The following is a 17,381-nucleotide window of genomic DNA, read 5'->3' as shown; positions in this document are numbered from 1 at the left end:
TCCACTCCACCTAAGCACTTATATACTCCTACCCTGCCCCCAGCACTGACATACATATTTCTTATAGTCTTTCCTATTTATTTTATAAACTCATCTAATTTATTATGTGTGTCGGCCTTCCACACTGGATCATGAACTCCTTGAGGGTTACCATAATACATGTTGAGGGTAGGGGTCATGCCTACTAGGAACGATGGTATTTGTTAAGCACTTTCTGTGTGACAGGCACTGAACTAATCCTATGGTCCTCTCCCAAATACTGAGGATTGTGGTCTGCACCCAGGAGGAGTTCAATAAATACTGCTGATAGCCCCCGTTGTGCTGAATTTCTACTCCTTCTTTCACCAAGTCCTTCAACTTCTCCATCCCCATCTGCTCCCCCTCTAGATTGTAAGCTGGTTTTGGGGGCAGGGAATGTGTCTGTTTATTGTTATATTGTATTCATTTATTCATTCAGTCATATTTATTGAGCACTTCCCGCGTGCAGAGCACCGTACTAAGAACTCAGGAGAGTACAATACAACAGTAATCAGACACATCCCCTGCCCACAAGAGCTTACAGTTTAGAGGAAGAGATTACACTGTACTTTCCCAAATGCTTAGTACAGCACTCTGTCCACTGCAAGCTCTCAGTAAATACGTGTGAATGAAAGAACCTGCTGAGAGGAGCGGAAGGCTCTGTTCCTCAGCAATTCCACTTTCCCCTCCCCGGCCCCCACTCCCAATGGCAGGTCAGAACCTAAATGGCCAGGGTGTGCGGCAGGAGTAAACTGACCTTCGTGTCTCCACAGGCAGTGGAGAACCGGCAGCTGCTGAACGCCCTGAAGTCCCTGCTGGATGATTTTCGCTCCGAGCTGCGAGATGACGAGAGGGAGAGGCTCGGGCTGCAGCAGCGCTATGCCAGCGACAAGGCCGCGTGGCAGGTCGAGTGGACCGAGCTTAAGTGCCGCTTGGAACAGGTACTTTTGTCTTTTAAATGGTATTTGTTAAGCGCTTACTATGTGTCCAGCTCTGGACTAAGTGCTGGGTTAGTACAATCTAACCAGGTTGGACACAGTCCATGTCCCTCGTGGAGTCACAGTCTCAATCCTCATTTTACAGATGAGGTAACTGAGGCACAGGGAAGTGAAGCGACGTGCCCCAGGTCACACGGCAGATATGGGGTGGAGCCGGGATTAGAACCAGGTCCTTCTGACTCCCAGACCCGTGCCGTATCTATTAGGCCATGCTGCTTCTCTTGAGCTTTTTATCACTTTTGTCATCCATGGGTACAGGGGAGAAGCTGGGGAATAGAGCAGTTGTGTCTTTCCTCCAGGCTCTGGCATTTTTCTTTTCTTCAGTAAGGACTCAGGTTGTTTGAAGCTCTTTGTGAAGTCTTGAATCAATCTGAGAGGAAGCTTGTGGAACCCGAAAGAGGCTCCTGAGCGGTTTTTTGTTTGCTTGTTTTTACTGGTATTTGTTAAGCACTTACTCTGTATCAAACTCTGTCCTAAGTGCTGAGGTAAGTACTAGTTAATTAGGGTGGACTCAGCCCCTGTCCCCCATGGGGCTCATAGCCTAAGTAGGAGGGAGTAGGAGGAGTATTTTACAGCTGAGGAATGTAAGACACGGAGAAAGTAAGCTCACACACAGTTAAGGAATACAGGACTGGAAGTGAGGAGATCCTTGTTCTAGTCTTGGCTCTAGTACTGGCCTTCTGTGGGACCTTCGGCAAGCCACTAAATGTATCTGTGCTACATCTGTAAAGTCGGACTAAGATACCTTTTCTCCTTCCCTCTTAGGGATAGGAACTGTGTTTGATCTGATTAATTTGAAAGTAACCCAGTGCTCAGCAAAGTGCCTCTATTAGGGCTTAATAAATACCATCATTATTATTACTGTTAGTAGTAGTATTTAGTAGTAATCCTAAAGGTCACTTAACTCATTCCACTGGGTGGTGTTTTATTGTCCTAACGCAAGCGAAAAATGCTAGGTGATTGATTTCCTGACTGAGTTGCCTGCCTGTGGCTTGAAAGCAGCCCCTCTTAGGCTCTCGGCAGAGGAAGAAGTGCATTAGTGGCAACATTAAACGAGTAGACCGGGTCTATCTTTTGTCAGAATGACCGAGCCAGTTGAAAGGTATTTTTGAGTGCCTTTGGAAGAGATTATTGAACAGACAGTCTACCTCCTGCCAGGCTTGTACGACTCTGGATCAGAGAAGTAAGCTGCTTCCTGGGGCGTCAGTTCAAAAGTAAGGAAATGGCCTGGGGAAGCAGGGTGGCCTAGTGGAACGAGCCCTGGTCTGGGAGTCAGAGATCCTGAGTTCTAATCCCAGATCTGCCACTTGCCTGCTGCGGTACCTTGACCAAGTCACTCAGCTTCTCCGTGCCAACGTTTCTTCATCTGTAAAATGGGGATTTGACACCTGTTCTCCTTCCTTCTTAGCCTGTAAGCCCTCTGAGAGACAGGGACTATGTTGGACCTGAGCGAGGTGGCCTAGTGGAAAGAGCTCTGCCACTTATCTGCTGTGTGACCTTGGGCAAGTCACTTAACTTCTCTGTGCCTCAGCTATGTCATCTGTAAAATGGAGATTAAGACTGTGAGACCCATATGGAACATGGTCTGGGTCCGACCTGATTCTTTTGTCCCTCTAGACTGTAAACTTGCTGTGGACGGGGAATATGTCTCCCATCGCTGTTACACTGTACTCTCCCAAGCGCTTAGTACAGTGCTCTGCACACAGTAAGCACTAAATCAGTATGACTGATGGATTGATTGATTATCTTCTACGTACCCAAGGGCTTAGTAAAGTGTTTGGCACATAGTAAGTGCTTAACAAGTATTATTTTTGTTGCTATTATTATTATTATTTTTATTCCCCTTTCCAATTCATGGCTTGACTATTCACTTTGTTTGGGACATAGGAAACTGGGGATGTCTTAATCATCATATGCATTCAACAGATGATGAAGCCAAGGTCCAGATAGGTTACAGGACTACCGTCACCAGAAATAAAATCTTGGCCTCCTGAGTTCTAGGTGAATGTGCTCTCTGTCCCTGCAGGCTGCCTCTGCGGACAGATATCTAGCAGCTTTCTTTGACTGTTCTAACAAAGTTAAAGAATTCTCTGCAGAGTTGAGAAAGTAGCTCTTCCTTTGATGTCCCCGATCATTTGGTGACCTCCGAAATTTGCTCGGGAGCTGCTGAGTAAGCTTCCCCTTCCAGATAGAGAGCCAGCCGACACTGCTGGAGAGCTGGGATGGAATTGTCCACTCCGTATCTGTCGTTGGGAAAAAAATAGGTTTCAGCTTGGAGCTCAGGCCCTTGACATCCCTTTCATGACCTTGCCAAAGCTTCTCCAGGCGGAGTAGATGATTATAGAGTTTCTCTTCGTGAGCTTGTGGGCAAAACCAAGAGCTTCAATTATGTTGGAGTCTATGGTTGCCAGCAAGCAGCCTTCTAGGTGACGTTGTCTGAAGGAAAGAAATTGCACGTTCCTTGCAGGGGAAATTTTTCAGCTGGACTGGGCACAAAGGCAGGCTTTTCTTGCTGCATACATTTTTGGCTAACCTTCTTAATTATGACCAGTGCAGACAGTTCTGCTCTAACAGAAACTTGCACTGTAGTATTTCTACTGTGTCCGCTACTGCCTGCGTGTCAGAGGAGGGTCTTTCAGAACTGCATCTGTGGGAAGAGTGTTCCCTAATTCTGAAAAGAGTTCTACCCCAAAATGCATAACAAAATATGCAATATGACAGAACCAACTTTACCCAAACACAAGTACACAAGTGCACACACAAACACACACACACACACATAATACCCTGGTATTTTTTATGGCATTGTTAAGTGCTTACTATGTGACAAACACTGTTCCAAACACTGGGGTAGGTCAATCAATCAGTGGTATTTATGGAGTGCTTACTAAATGTAGAGCACTGTACTAAGCTCTTGGAAAAGTACAGTACAACAGAATTAGCAGATGTGTTCCCTGGCCATAACGAGCTTACAGTTTAAAAGGAATGTTGGGTGCTTTTGCCACGAATCAAACCCAGGCTTCCCACCTGGCAGGAGAGAATTCTACACCCGAACCATCAATGCTTACAGTTTGGGTACAGTCCCTGCCCAATATGGGGTTCATGGTCTAGGGAGGAGGATTTAATCCCCTTTTCTCCAGAAGAAAAAACCAAGGACTAGAGAAGTGAAGTGACTTGCTCAAGGTCAAACAGTAGATAAGTGGCAGCGCTGGGAAGAGAAACCAGGTTCTCTGACTCCCAGGTCCATGCTCTTTCCACCAAGTCATGCTGCTTTTCTATTTAGAAGTACTGAGATCAGAATTGACCCAATTTGGACATCTAAGGATTCGGGAAGTTGCGGCCCAATTTCTGATCCCTGGCTGGGGTCTGACCAGAACACCCTGAATTCCCCAGGGGTCAGAAGGGGGACCCAGCCAATGCTTCCTTCCTCTGTAGCCCTGGATTCCAAATGGTTGCAAACAAAAATGATCTACCCTTCCTCAGATAATAGAACTGAAGCGGAGGCAAAGATACCTGGGCCATGGAAGATGGTTATTTATTTCAGCCTTTCCCCACCCCACACACACCTCCCACCCTTTTCTCCTCTGACCGAACCGGGCTGCGGAGAAAGTAAACAGCTATTTGGGAGCTGAAAAATTTGGTTATCAGATCTTCAGTCATGTGAGAATATGCCACAGGTCATTAATATTATTAATACTGAATCTGCCGCTGGTGAATGGTGGCTAAAATTTCATTCATTCATTCATTCATTCAATCGCATTTACTGAGTGCTTACTGTGTGCAGAGCACTGTACTAAGCACTTGGAAATTACAATTCAGTAATACAGACAATCCCTGCCCACACCAGGCTTACATGTTCTAAAGATAATGGAAAAGCAAAAAGTCCTGAATCTCGGTGTACTACGATCAATTCTCTGCTGTTGAAATTCACGCAGTTGAAGCGCTGTGGCCTGGAGTTGTAAATGGATCTTGGGGGAGTGGCTCAGGTGCAGGTTTAAAATAATAATAATAATAATGATGGCATTTGTTAAGCTTTAACTATGTGCCAGGCACTCTACTAAGCACTGGGCTGGATACAAGCAACTCGGGATAGGGACAGTCCCTGTCCCATGTGGAGCTCACAGTCTCAATCCTTATTTTATAGATGAGGTAACTGAGGCACAGAGAAGTGTAGTGACTCGCCCGAGGTCACACAGCAGACAAGTGGCAGAGATGGGATTAGAACCCATGACCTTTGGTCTCCCAGGTCTGTGCTCTATTCACTAGGCCATGCTGAAATGCATTTTGTTACAGTGGAGCTAGTCCAATTTAAGAGCTGAGGCATTTCTTCTTTCTGTATTATTAACTTTCCATAAAAGAGATTTTGTATAGAGAAGAGGGCAAAGGCCTGCAAAGGGGTTGGAAACATTTAAGAAAGTTTTTATTGCTTCAGGATGGAATGATGAACTCTCTGGTCCTGAGGAAGGCTGGAGTCTTATTAATAATGATAATAATGATAAAAAGAATAGTATTAAGTGTTTACTATGTATCAAAGCAACCGTGCTAAGCACTGAAGTAGATAAAAGATAATCAAATTAGACATGGTCCTTTTCCCACACCGAGCTCACAACCAAAGCCATATCTTATCCCCATTTTGCAGATGAGGAAACTGAGGCCCAAAAAGGTTGCTCATCCAAGGTCACCCAGCAGAGTAGTGGAGAATTGAAACTAAAACCCAGGTCTCCCAACTTCCAAGCCAGTGCTTTTTCCACTAGACCTTGCTGCCTCTCTGGGCACAATTTTATTTCCACTCTAGTGTGGTAGACCAAGGTCTTTGAGGCAGTACCACTACCTACCCAACTGCTCGCCATTCGAACACTCAGATTAGTAACAATAATAATAATAATGTTGGTATTTGTTAAGCGCTTACTATGAGCAGACCACTGTTCTAAGCGCTAGGGTAGATACAGAGTCATCAGGTTGTCCCACGTGAGGCTCACAGTTAATCCCCATTTTACAGATGAGGTAACTGAGGCACAGAGAATTTAAGTGACTTGTCCACAGTCACACAGCTGACAAGCGGTAGAGCTGGGATTTGAACTCGTGACCTCTGACTCCCAAGCCCAGGCTCTTTCCACTAAACCATGCCGCTTTTCTAGTAGTAAGCAGAAGGCCTGTAAAGGAGAAAAGGAGGAAGGAGTGCTGGGGTGGGTAAGGGAAACGCTAAGGAGAAAATGGGGAAGCTTGTTCTGAGAAATGAAAAGTATCTACGGCGACGTGAGAACAGTGGGGTGATGTGCAAGAAACGGTGACTTCTAAAACTGGTTCATCACTGCTGTAAGGCACTCAGAGGGCGTGGTTTTCCGCTAAAAGCGAGGCTGCCAGGAATCATTTGGAAAATCTTTTAGGTAGCTCTTCATGCCCCTTGACATCTTCCAAAGAAGCTTGATAATTTTTGTTTTGATTTTATCTCTTCCCCCTTGAAAAAGATTGATTTTTTTTTCCTTGAGTGCTATATAAATAGCTGAATGAGCTAGTTTAGATTTTTGTGGATCTTTTAGGTCAAGGGGAATAGATTTTGTATTTAGTAGGTCGTCTGTAGAAAGTTAAAACTACATTTGATCTATGCGTAGCAAGCAAGGTCAACCTGCTCTGTGCAGGGAGGTAGCTGGTTATGTGGTAGGAGGGAAAGGCAGAGAATTTTGGCTGTCTTCTATGTCCAAGATGATTAGGGACTAAGCACTTTTGAGCTCAGCACAGAAATTAAAGACAGAGAAACAGCACGAGCTGGTGAAAAGAGCACGGGCTTGAGACACAGTGGACCTGAGTTCTGATCCCGCTCTACCACTCGTCTGCGGTGTGACCTTGGGCAACAATAATAATAATAATGATGATAATAACTGTGGTTTTTGTTGAGTGCTGACTATATGCCAGGCACTGTTCTAAGCACTGGAGTAGATTCCAGATTACTGGGTTGGACACAGTCCTTGTCTCACAGTCTTAATCCCCATTTTACAGATGAGGGAACTGAGGCACAGTAAGTGAAGTGACTTCCCAAAGGTCACGCAGCAGACAAGTGGCAGGGCCAGGATTAGAACCCAGGTCCTTCCAATTTCTAGGCTCATGCTGTATCCATTAGGTCATGCTGCTGGAAAAGTCACTTAACTCTCTGTGTTTTAGTTACCTCATCTGAAAATGGGGATTAAGAATATGAGCCCCATGTGGGACTGTGTCCAATCTTATTTACTTGGATCCACCCCAGTGCTTAGTACAGTGTCTGGCACATGGTAAACTCTCAAATACCACACACAAAAAAAGCTTTAGTCACCTGTCCCCTTATCAGTATAGGACAGTTCCTTCTTGTAGAGAATAGTTTTTTAGGAGGTGAGATTGTTCTCTTCCTGAGATGATGATGGTGATGATGATAATTATAGTAATGATAATTGTGGTATTTGTTAAACACTTACTATGAGCCAAATACACTATTAAGTGCTGGAGTAGATTCAAGATAATCAAGTCAGACATAATCCCTGTACCACATGGGGCTCACAGTCTTAGTAGGAGAGAGAATGGGCATTGAATCCCCATTTTACAGTTGAGGAAACTGAGATAAAGAGATATTAAGTGCAAGGTCACACAGCAAAAAGGTCACGGAGATAGGATTAGAACATACTCTGACCTCCAAGCCATGCTACTTTTTGAATTGTCACAAGAACCGTAACCGATTCAGTCTTGGTTTTCCTCTGTTTGGTTGAGCCTTTGGGATGGGAGAGCTTTGGACTTGAGGTTGGTTAAAATTGGGCATGAACTTGGAGGCATTGAGGGTTTTTTTGTTTTTGTTTTCAGGGTACTTAAGTTCTTACTTTGTGCCAAGCACTGTACTAAGCGCTGGGATAGATACAGACTAATCAAGTTGGACACAGTCCCTGGCCCACAGAGGGCTCACGTTCTCAATCCCCATTTTATAGATGAGGTAACTGAGGCCCAGAGAAGTGAAGTGACTTGCCCAAGATCACCCAGCAGACAAGCGGCGTAGCTGGGATTAGAACCCACATCCTTCTGACTCCAAGACTCATGCTCTATCCACTGGGCCAGGCTGCTTCATGGTTTGGGGAAACCATTTCCCCGAAACAATCACTCTCCCCCGCTTCAAAGACCTACTGAAAGTGCACCTCCTCCAAGAGGCCTTCCCAGACTAAGCCCCCTTTTCCTCAGCTCCCCCTCCATTCCGTATCACCTCGACTCACTCCCTTTGCTCTTCCCCTCCTCCCCACCCCACAATACTTGTGCATAAATGTATATATTTATTTATATTGATCCCTGTTTACTTGGTCTGATGTCTGTCTCACCACCCACCACTCCGCCCCGCAGACTGTAAACCTGCTGTGGGCAGCGATTGTCTCGATTGCCGTATTGTACTTTCCACGCACTTAGTACAGTGGTCCGCACACAGTAAGCACTCAATAAATACGATTGAATGAATGGATGAATGAATTTCCCCTTCTCCTGGAGATGGCCAAAGGAGGAGGCATTTACCCCCGCTTATTTCCTTGACAGCTGGAGGGGAAAAGTGAGAGGCTTCTGGGCGAGACTGGCGATACCAAGGGGACTTTGAAGAAGGAGAGGGAAGAGCACAGGAAGCTCCTGGCAGACAGTCACGGGCTGGTCATGGATCTGCGCTGGCAAGTCCAGCACAGCGAGAAGAACTGGAACAGGGAAAAGGTGGAGCTTCTCAACCAGCTGGACCGGGATCGGCGGGAATGGGACTGGCAGAAGAAGGAGCTCCTCTGGAGAATCGAGCAGGTATGGATTCCCACCGGAGCGGGTGCAAATCAGCCTTGAGCATCAATCAATCAAACGATCCATCAGTCCGTGATATTTATTGACCTATGCCTGGTACATAGTAAGCACTTAAATGCCATAAAAAAAATTGAGTGCTTGCATGCAGAGCACTGCACTTAATGCTCAGGAGAGTAGTCAGCCAGGCAGTTAATCATATTTATTGAGCGCTTACTGTGTGCAAAGCACTGTTCTAAGCACTTGGGAGAGTACACTCCAACAATAAACAGACACAACGAGCTTGTAGTCTAGATGGGGAGACAGACATTAATAGAAATAAATAAATTACAGATATGCACATAAGTGCTGTGGGTCTGGGAGGGGGGATGAATACAATTCAACAGAGTTGGTAGACATGTTCCCTGCCCACAAGGAGCTTACAGTTCAGAGGGGGAGACAGACATTAATAGAAATAAGTAAATTATTTATAATTTAAATAAAGAACATGTACAAAGGTGCTGTGGGGCAGAGGGTGGGGTGAATACCAAGTGCCCAAAGGGCAGAGGTCCCGTGGCTCAGTGGAAAGAGCACAGGCTTGAGAATCAGAGGATGTGGGTTCTCATCCCGGTTCCGCCACTTGTCAGCTGTGTGACTTTGGGCAAGTCACTTCACTTCTCTGAGCCTCAGTTACTTCATCTGTAAAATGGAGATTAAGACTCTGAGCCCCACGTGGGACAAACGGTTAACCTTGTATCTACCCCAGTGCTTAGAAGAGTGCTTGGCACATAGTAAGCGCTTAACAGATACCGTCATTATTATTATAGATGGCACAGAAGGGAGAGGGTGACATGACTGGTCTTGGCCAGGGTCTCTATTAGAATTTTAAAAGAATACTTTGGCGTTCCTTGCTGCTTGGAAGGCTTCCTGCTGTGCAAAGTATAAGACACTAGGGAGAGAAGAGCAAAGCACTGAATTACCCTGGTTGAATTACTAACACGTGAGAAGCAAGTTCCACATTGAGAGTAATTTCATACTTCATTCTATAATGTACCAGGTTTTTGTATATCAAAGTTTTTATGTAACGTATTTGAAGGCACTTAAATTCTAAATCCCAAATGGAAAATAACGGTCTAACCTGGTCTGTCTAGGAAAGGACAGCCTGATTTCTCAACTTGCTGCCTAAGATGCAGTTATTGTCTCCGACCCCGAATGGTTTTAGTAGTAGCGGACAGGGAATGTATCTGTTTGTTGTGATACTGTACTCTCCCAAGTGCTTGGAACAGTGCTCTGCACACAGTTAAGTGCTCAAAAATTGTGATCGAATGAATGAATGAAAGAGCACAGGTCTGGGAGTCTCTGCCACTTGTCAGTTTTGTGACCTTCTCAGTGCCTCAGTTATCTCGTCTGTAAAATGGGGATTGAGACTGTGAACCCTATGTGGGACAGAGACTGTGTCCAACCCAATTTGCTTGTATTCACCCCAGGGCTTAGTACTTAGTACAATGCCTGGTACATAGTAAGTGCTTAACAAATACCATCATCATTAGTAGAAGTAGTAATAGTCATTCATTCATTCATTCATTCAATAGTATTTATTGAGCGCTTACTATGTGCAGAGCACTGTACTAAGCGCTTGGGATGAACAAGTCGGCAACAGATAGAGACAGTCCCTGCCGTTTGACGGGCTTACAGTCTAATCGGGGGAGACGGACAGACAAGAACAATGGCACTAAACAGCGTCAAGGGGAAGAACATCTCGTAAAAACAATGGCAACTAAATAGAATCAAGGCGAAGTACAATTCATTAACAAAATAAATAGGGTAACGGAAATATATACAGTTGAGCGTACAAGTACAGTGCTGTGGGGATGGGAAGGGAGAGGTGGAGGAGCAGAGGGAAAAGGGGAAAATGAGGCTTTAGCTGCGGAGAGGTAAAGGGGGGATGGCAGAGGGAGTAGAGGGGGAAGAGGAGCTCAGTCTGGGAACGCCTCTTGGAGGAGGTGATTTTTAAGTAAGGTTTTGAAGAGGGAAAGAGAATCAGTTTGGCGGAGGTGAGGAGGGAGGGCGTTCCAGGACCGCGGGAGGATGTGGCCGAGGGGTCGACGGCGGGATAGGCGAGAACGGGGGACGGTGAGGAGGTGGGCGGCAGAGGAGCGGAGCGTGCGGGGTGGGCGGTAGAAAGAGAGAAGGGAGGAGAGGTAGGAAGGGGCAAGGTGATGGAGAGCCTTGAAGCCTAGAGTGAGGAGTTTTTGTTTGGAGCGGAGGTCGATAGGTAACCACTGGAGTTGTTTAAGAAGGGGAGTGACATGCCCAGATCGTTTCTGCAGGAAGATGAGCCGGGCAGCGGAGTGAAGAATAGACCGGAGCGGGGCGAGAGAGGAGGAAGGGAGGTCAGAGAGAAGGCTGACACAGTAGTCTAGCCGGGATATAACGAGAGCCCGTAATAGTAAGGTAGCCGTTTGGGTGGAGAGGAAAGGGCGGATCTTGGCGATATTATAGAGGTGAAACCGGCAGGTCTTGGTAACGGATAGGATGTGTGGGGTGAACGAGAGGGACGAGTCAAGGATGACACCGAGATTGCGGGCCTGCGGGACGGGAAGGATGGTCGTGCCATCCACGGTGATAGAGAAGTCTGGGAGCGGACCGGGTTTGGGAGGGAAGATGAGGAGCTCAGTCTTGCTCATGTTGAGTTTTAGGTGGCGGGCCGACATCCAGGTGGAGACGTCCCGGAGGCAGGAGGAGATGCGAGCCTGAAGGGAGGGGGAGAGGACAGGGGCGGAGATGTAGATCTGTCCCCTCTCAGGGTCGCACCTGGAGAGTTTCCAGTCCTCCACCAGTCTTGACTCTGGGAAGGAGAATCAAGCAGAGGCCTACCCATTCCATTCCTAGCATGGGCAGTGGCTAGCGAGTGGCAGGCAATCTGCTATAAGTCAAATCTCACCTGTGCTGGGCAGCAGCAGCACGGGAGAGAGTCAAGGACAGAGACTCAAATTTACTGGGTGGAAGGAAGCAATGGTAAACCAATTCCGTATTTTTACCAAGAAAACTCTATGGATCCACTACCAGAACGTTTGCAGATCGAGGTGGGACGTTCCGGGAGAGATGTGTCCATGGCCTCACTATGGGTTGGAGACAACTTGATATCAAAAGACAGACAAGTAGTAATAGTAATCAGTGGTATTTATTTAATCAATCAATCAGTGGTATTCACTAAAAAAAAAAATAGTATTCGTTAAGTGCTTACTATGTGCCAAGCACTGTTCTAAGCACTGGGGAAGAAACAAGGTAATCAGGTTGTCTCACATAGGGCTTACAGTCTTACTCCCCATTTTACAGATGAGGTAACTGAGGCACGGAGAAGTTAAATGGCTTGCCCAAGGTCACACAGCAGACAAGTGGCAGAGTCAGGATTATAACCCACGACTTCTGACTCCCAAGCCCATGCTCTTTCCACTAAACCATGCTGCTTCTTTAGGTGCTTACTGTGCTCAGAGCATTGTATTAAAGCACTTGGGAGAATACAATACAACAGAAATGGCAGACAATTAGCCTGCCCAAAATGAGTTTACAGTCTAGAAAGGAGCTGTCTTGTGGGTGTTTAGTTGTCTTTGTGTGCGTTTAAAGGAGAGAGAAAGAGTGAGAGTCAAAAGCAGACACATGGAAAGAGGGGGAAAGAGGCAGAAACAGGTGCCAGGGACCAAGAGGGTTTTTTTCTTGGCCATTTTTTCTTGGGCCTAGTTGGGTCACACGGCAGATAAGTGGTGGAGCCGGGATTAGAACCCATGTCCTCTGACTCCCAAGCCCGTGCTCTTTCCCCTGAGCCGTGCTGCTTCCAGGCTTGATAGAGTTCTCATGTTCAACCCATAGAGGGAAGCTTCTCGAAGTCCCTCAAAGTTCATGAAAAGAGATCCAGATTAGAGGATCTCTCCCCTGCAGCCTTGTCACCCTAATAGGGACAGCACATAATGAGGCTCTTTCAATCAGTCGGCCAATTGTATTTATCGAGCACTTCCTTCGCACACAGCGCTGTACTAAGTACTTGGGAGAGAACAGTATAGCCGAGTTGGTGAAACACTTTCACTGCCCGCAATGAGCTTACAGTCTAGAGCGGAAGATGGACATTAATATAAATTAATAAATTTCAGGTACGGACATAAGTGCTGTGGGGTTGAGGGTGGGGTGAATGTTTCGACTGTGAATCCGTTGTTGGACAGGGATTGTCTCTATCTGTTGCCGAATTGTACATTCCAAGCGCTTAGTACAGTGCTCTGCACATAGTAAGCTCTCAATAAATACGATTGAATGAATGAATGAAGGGCAAGGGGGATGCAGAAGGGATTGGTTGAGGAGGAAATGAGGGCTTAGTCAGGGAAGACCTATTGGAGGAGAGGTGCTTTTAATAAGGCTCTGAAAGTGGGGAGAGCGATCGTCTGTCGGTTTTGAAAGGGGAGGAAGTTCCAGGCCAGTGGCAAGACTTGGTCGAGGGGGTCAGCAGTGAGATAGATGAGACTGAGGTAAAGCAAGTAGGTTGACATTAGAGGAGCAAAGTATGCAGGCTGGGAGTCACGTATTGAATATATAAAACATCTGCTGGGCTCTTTATAGGACAACTGAGGAGGTAGGAGCGCTCCCAGGCACATGTCCATTTGGTACCCATTGGTTTCTCTTAGAAAGGCCTCGCCACACTGCAGACTGCTCACACTAGTCTGGCAGCATTGTATAAATTAAATTTTCAGGTTAAGTATGAATTATTAACCTACATATAAGATTCAAGCCTCCTTCTGCAACTCAGTGTCAGAGAATGGACCCTAAACCCTTTAGTTGAAGACTTGACTGTTGTTTTTAGAGAATGATGTATCTCCAATGACCTCGTGCTTTAAACATGCAACTCTGGCTTTCTAAGACGAATAAAGCTGGTCTATTCCCCAAGTTCTCTGCAGTCTCAAGTGTTATGTAGACCCAGGCAATCTAATGTGCAGTGGGTATTCCCCACTATCTGCAAGCCCGTCAAAGGGCAGGGACTGTCTCTCTCTGTTACCGATTTGTACATTCCAAGTGCTTAGTACAGTGCTCTACCCATAGTAAGTGCTCAATAAATACTATTGAATGAATGAATGAATATCTATAATTTATATCCAACTCTCCTGTAGACTGTAAGCTTCTTGTGAGCAGTGATCTTGTCTGCATGGCTAGAGCACGGTTCTGGGAATCACAAGGTCATGGGTTCTAATTCTGACTCCACCATTTGTCTGCTGTGTGACCTTGGGCAAATCACTTCACTTCTCTGGCCCTCAATTACCTCATCTGTCAAATGGGAATTGAGACTGTGAGCCCCATATGGGAAATGGACTGTGTCCAACCCAATTTGCTTGTATTTACCCCAGCACTTAGTATAGTGCGTGGCACATAGTAAGTGCTTAAATTCCATAATTATTATCATTAACTCTATTACATTGTACTCTCCCAGCACATAATTATAATAACAATAATAATAGTATTTGTTAAGCATTTACTATGTGTGAAGCACTGTTCTAAGCGCTAGGGTAGATAGAAGGTAATCAGGTCAGACACAGCCTCTGTCCCACATAATAATAATAATAATGTTGGTATTAAGCACTTAACTATGTGCAGAGCACTGTTCTCAGCACTGGGGGAGATACAGGGTAATCAGGTCGTCCCACGTGAGGCTTACAGTTAATCCCCATTTCACAGATGAGGTAACTGAGGCACAGAGAAGTTAAGTCACTGACCCACATTCACACAGCTGACAAGTGGCAGAGCCGGGAGTCGAACCCATGACCTCTGACTCCGAAGCCCAGGTGCTTTCCACTGAGCCACGTTGCTTCCCACATGGGGCTCACAGTCTTAGTACAGTGCTCTGCACACAGTAAGTGCTCAATAAACTCCATTGATTGATTGAGCACGTTTGGGGAGCTGGCCCCTATGCCGTTTGCTCATGGTCACACATTTCTTTCTGAGGAAGCAGTGGGCCCTCCTGAACGTCCCTCAGGTAATGCTTGGCAGTGGGCTGAGCAGATTTAGGAGCCTCATAACCTCCCATACGGAAACCTCCTGCAGGTGGTCAGGTGGTCCCCTCAGCCTATTTCATAGACTCCTTGCGTAGCTGAAGTTCCTACATAAACGCTCCCCTGTGTAAGACATTTCATCTGATGCCTGATTTCAGGAGCCACGCTCCAGAGACACACACAGCAAGGCCCTTGTGTTCAATCTTCACCTTAGACCGAACTACATTCACTGGGAGAGAGCTGTTATTATGACTTCAAGTACACGCTCCCGCCATGCAGTACATTCAGGCTAGGAACTGCGGTCCCCTTTGGAGTTGGCAATTTACTAGTTCGTGCGCAGACTTGTTATTGCAGCATTGTGCACTCTGTAGATGCTCAAACAACTCACTGATAAACACCGGTTGATTGGGCTGTAGAATAAAAGGGAAACCCACAAGACCCCTGGAGTCTTGAGTTAATGTAAGGATGTTACCCTTTTTGGGCAACGGGGATTATCTTGGAAAGATTATTCACGATGTTCCTTTTTCTTTAGGTTCTCTCAGGTATATACAGCTTCTGCATGACTTCTGATTGGTGTTTATTGTTTGAATCCTCCTTCAAGGTCCTGTGTGAATAATACTGATTGTGGTATTTTTGAAGCCCCTTACTGTGTGTCAGAGCCCCTGCCCAATATGGGGTTAACACTCTAAGTAAGAGGAAAAACGGGTATTGAATCTCCATTTTGCAGATGAGGACACTGACACAGAGAAGTGAAGTGATTTGCCCAAGGTCACACAGCAGGCAGTGGTGGAGATAAGGTTTAGAACCCAGATCCTCTTTCCACCAGACCACACAGTTTCACCCCGTTATTCCTATCCTTCCAGTGGCTCCCAGAGGATGACTTACCTGGGGCAGATAACTTGTATCTAACCCAGCACTTAGAATAGTGCTTGGCATATAATAATAATAACTATTATTATGGTGTTTGTTAAGCACTATGAGCCAGGCACTATATTAAGTGCTGGGGTGGATACAAGAAAATTGGGTTAGACACAAATTGGGTTAGCCCTTGTGGGGCTCACAGTCTCAGTCCCCATTTTACCGATGAGGTAACTGAAGCACAGAGAAGTGGAATGATTTGCCCTAGGTCACACAGCAGACAAGTGGCAGAGCCGGGATTAGAACCTATGGCCTTCTGACTCCCAGGCCTGTGTTCTATCCAAGTACCATAATTATTATTATTATTGATTATTGTATTTTCAGGGTTATCTCTCATGCTCCCTGCCTAACTCCCCACAACACTCAGTTTGGTGGCCTATGCTCATATGGGCTTAATAATGTGCTCCTGTCCTGTAGATTTTTTAGGCCCCCCACACTGTCAGTAGACCTGAGGTTCTTTCTCCTAACATTCCAAATTCCTGGTCCCCTTAGACAGAATGCAGTGGGTCTTTAAGGGGCAAAGCCAAGGAGAAGTGGGGGAAAATAAAAGAGGAAGCAGGTGAAGTGGTAGGTAGAGAGAGAAGTCGGCTGCTGTTGGTGTCACCACCTTGGCGGAAGAAGTGGTGGAGCCGGCGGTGAAGCCTAGTGGCTTTTGGGAGAGCCGATGCTTTCATCTGGTGATGGCAGTGGCTCGAAAGTGACCCTAATTATAATAATAACAATTATGGTAGCTCTGAAGCCTTACCGTGTGCCACACACCGTGCTAAAGGTTGGAATTTTCAAGTTAATCAGATATGTATGACGCAGTTCATTCATTCATTCATTCAATAGTATTTATTGAGCGCTTACTATGTGCAGAGCACTATACTAAGCGCTTGGAATGTACAATTCGGCAACAGATAGAGACAATCCCTGCCCATTGACAGGCTTACAGTCTAATCGGAGGAGACAGATGGACAAAAACAAGACAACTTAATAGCAGTAAATAGAATCGAGGGGATGTACACCTCATTAACAAAATTAATAGGGTAATAAAAATATATACAAATGAGCACAGTGCTGAGGGGAGGGGAAGGGAGAGGGGGAGGAGCAGAGGGAAAGGGGGGAAAAGGGACTTGGCTGAGGGGAGGTGAAGGGGGACCCGAGAGGGAGCAGAGGGAAAAAAGGAAGCTCAGTCTGGGAAGGCCTCTTGGAGGAGGTGAGCTCTCAGTAGGGCTTTGAAGAGGGGAAGAGAGTTAGTTTGGCGGAGGTGAGGAGGGAGGGCGTTCCAGGACAGAGGGAGGACGCGGGCCGAGGTCGCCGGTGGGATAGGCGTGAACAGGGGACGGTGAGGAGATGGGCTGCAGAGGAGAGGAGCGTGCGGGGTGGGCAATAGAAAGAGAGAAGGGAGGAGAGGTAGGAGAGGGCAAGGTTATGGAGAGCCTTGAAGCCTAAAGTGAGAAGTTTCTGTTTCGTGCGGAGGTTGATAGGCAACCCCTGGAGGTTTTTAAGGAGGGGAGTGACATGCCCAGAGCGTTTCTGCAGGATGAGACTCCCAGTCTGAGAGAACAGGAAATGAATCCCCATTTTACAGATGAGGAGATTGAGGCACAGAGAATTTAGCGGCTGGCCCCAGGTCAGGCCACACTGTTTCTCGGATGACTGTGACCTCTTCTCTCCCACT

General features: G+C 46.3%; 1 protein-coding gene across 8 annotated transcripts in view; it reads left to right on the top strand.

The window, feature by feature from the left end:
• MTCL1 (microtubule crosslinking factor 1) overlaps positions 1 to 17,381 on the top strand; it is a 168,202-nt gene that overhangs the window by 123,830 nt on the left and 26,991 nt on the right. For all 8 annotated transcript variants that reach the window (XM_029065084.2, XM_039912140.1, XM_029065086.2 and 5 more), the window contains 2 exons: positions 792 to 959; positions 8,553 to 8,798. In XM_029065084.2, the coding sequence (XP_028920917.1) occupies positions 792 to 959; positions 8,553 to 8,798 (414 nt within the window). The remainder of the gene's footprint in view (positions 1 to 791; positions 960 to 8,552; positions 8,799 to 17,381) is intronic.

The sequence above is a fragment of the Ornithorhynchus anatinus genome, chromosome 5, assembly GCF_004115215.2.
Source record: "Ornithorhynchus anatinus isolate Pmale09 chromosome 5, mOrnAna1.pri.v4, whole genome shotgun sequence".
In the NCBI taxonomy this organism is placed as follows: domain Eukaryota; kingdom Metazoa; phylum Chordata; class Mammalia; order Monotremata; family Ornithorhynchidae; genus Ornithorhynchus; species Ornithorhynchus anatinus.
This window is presented reverse-complemented; position numbering and strand designations above follow the sequence as displayed.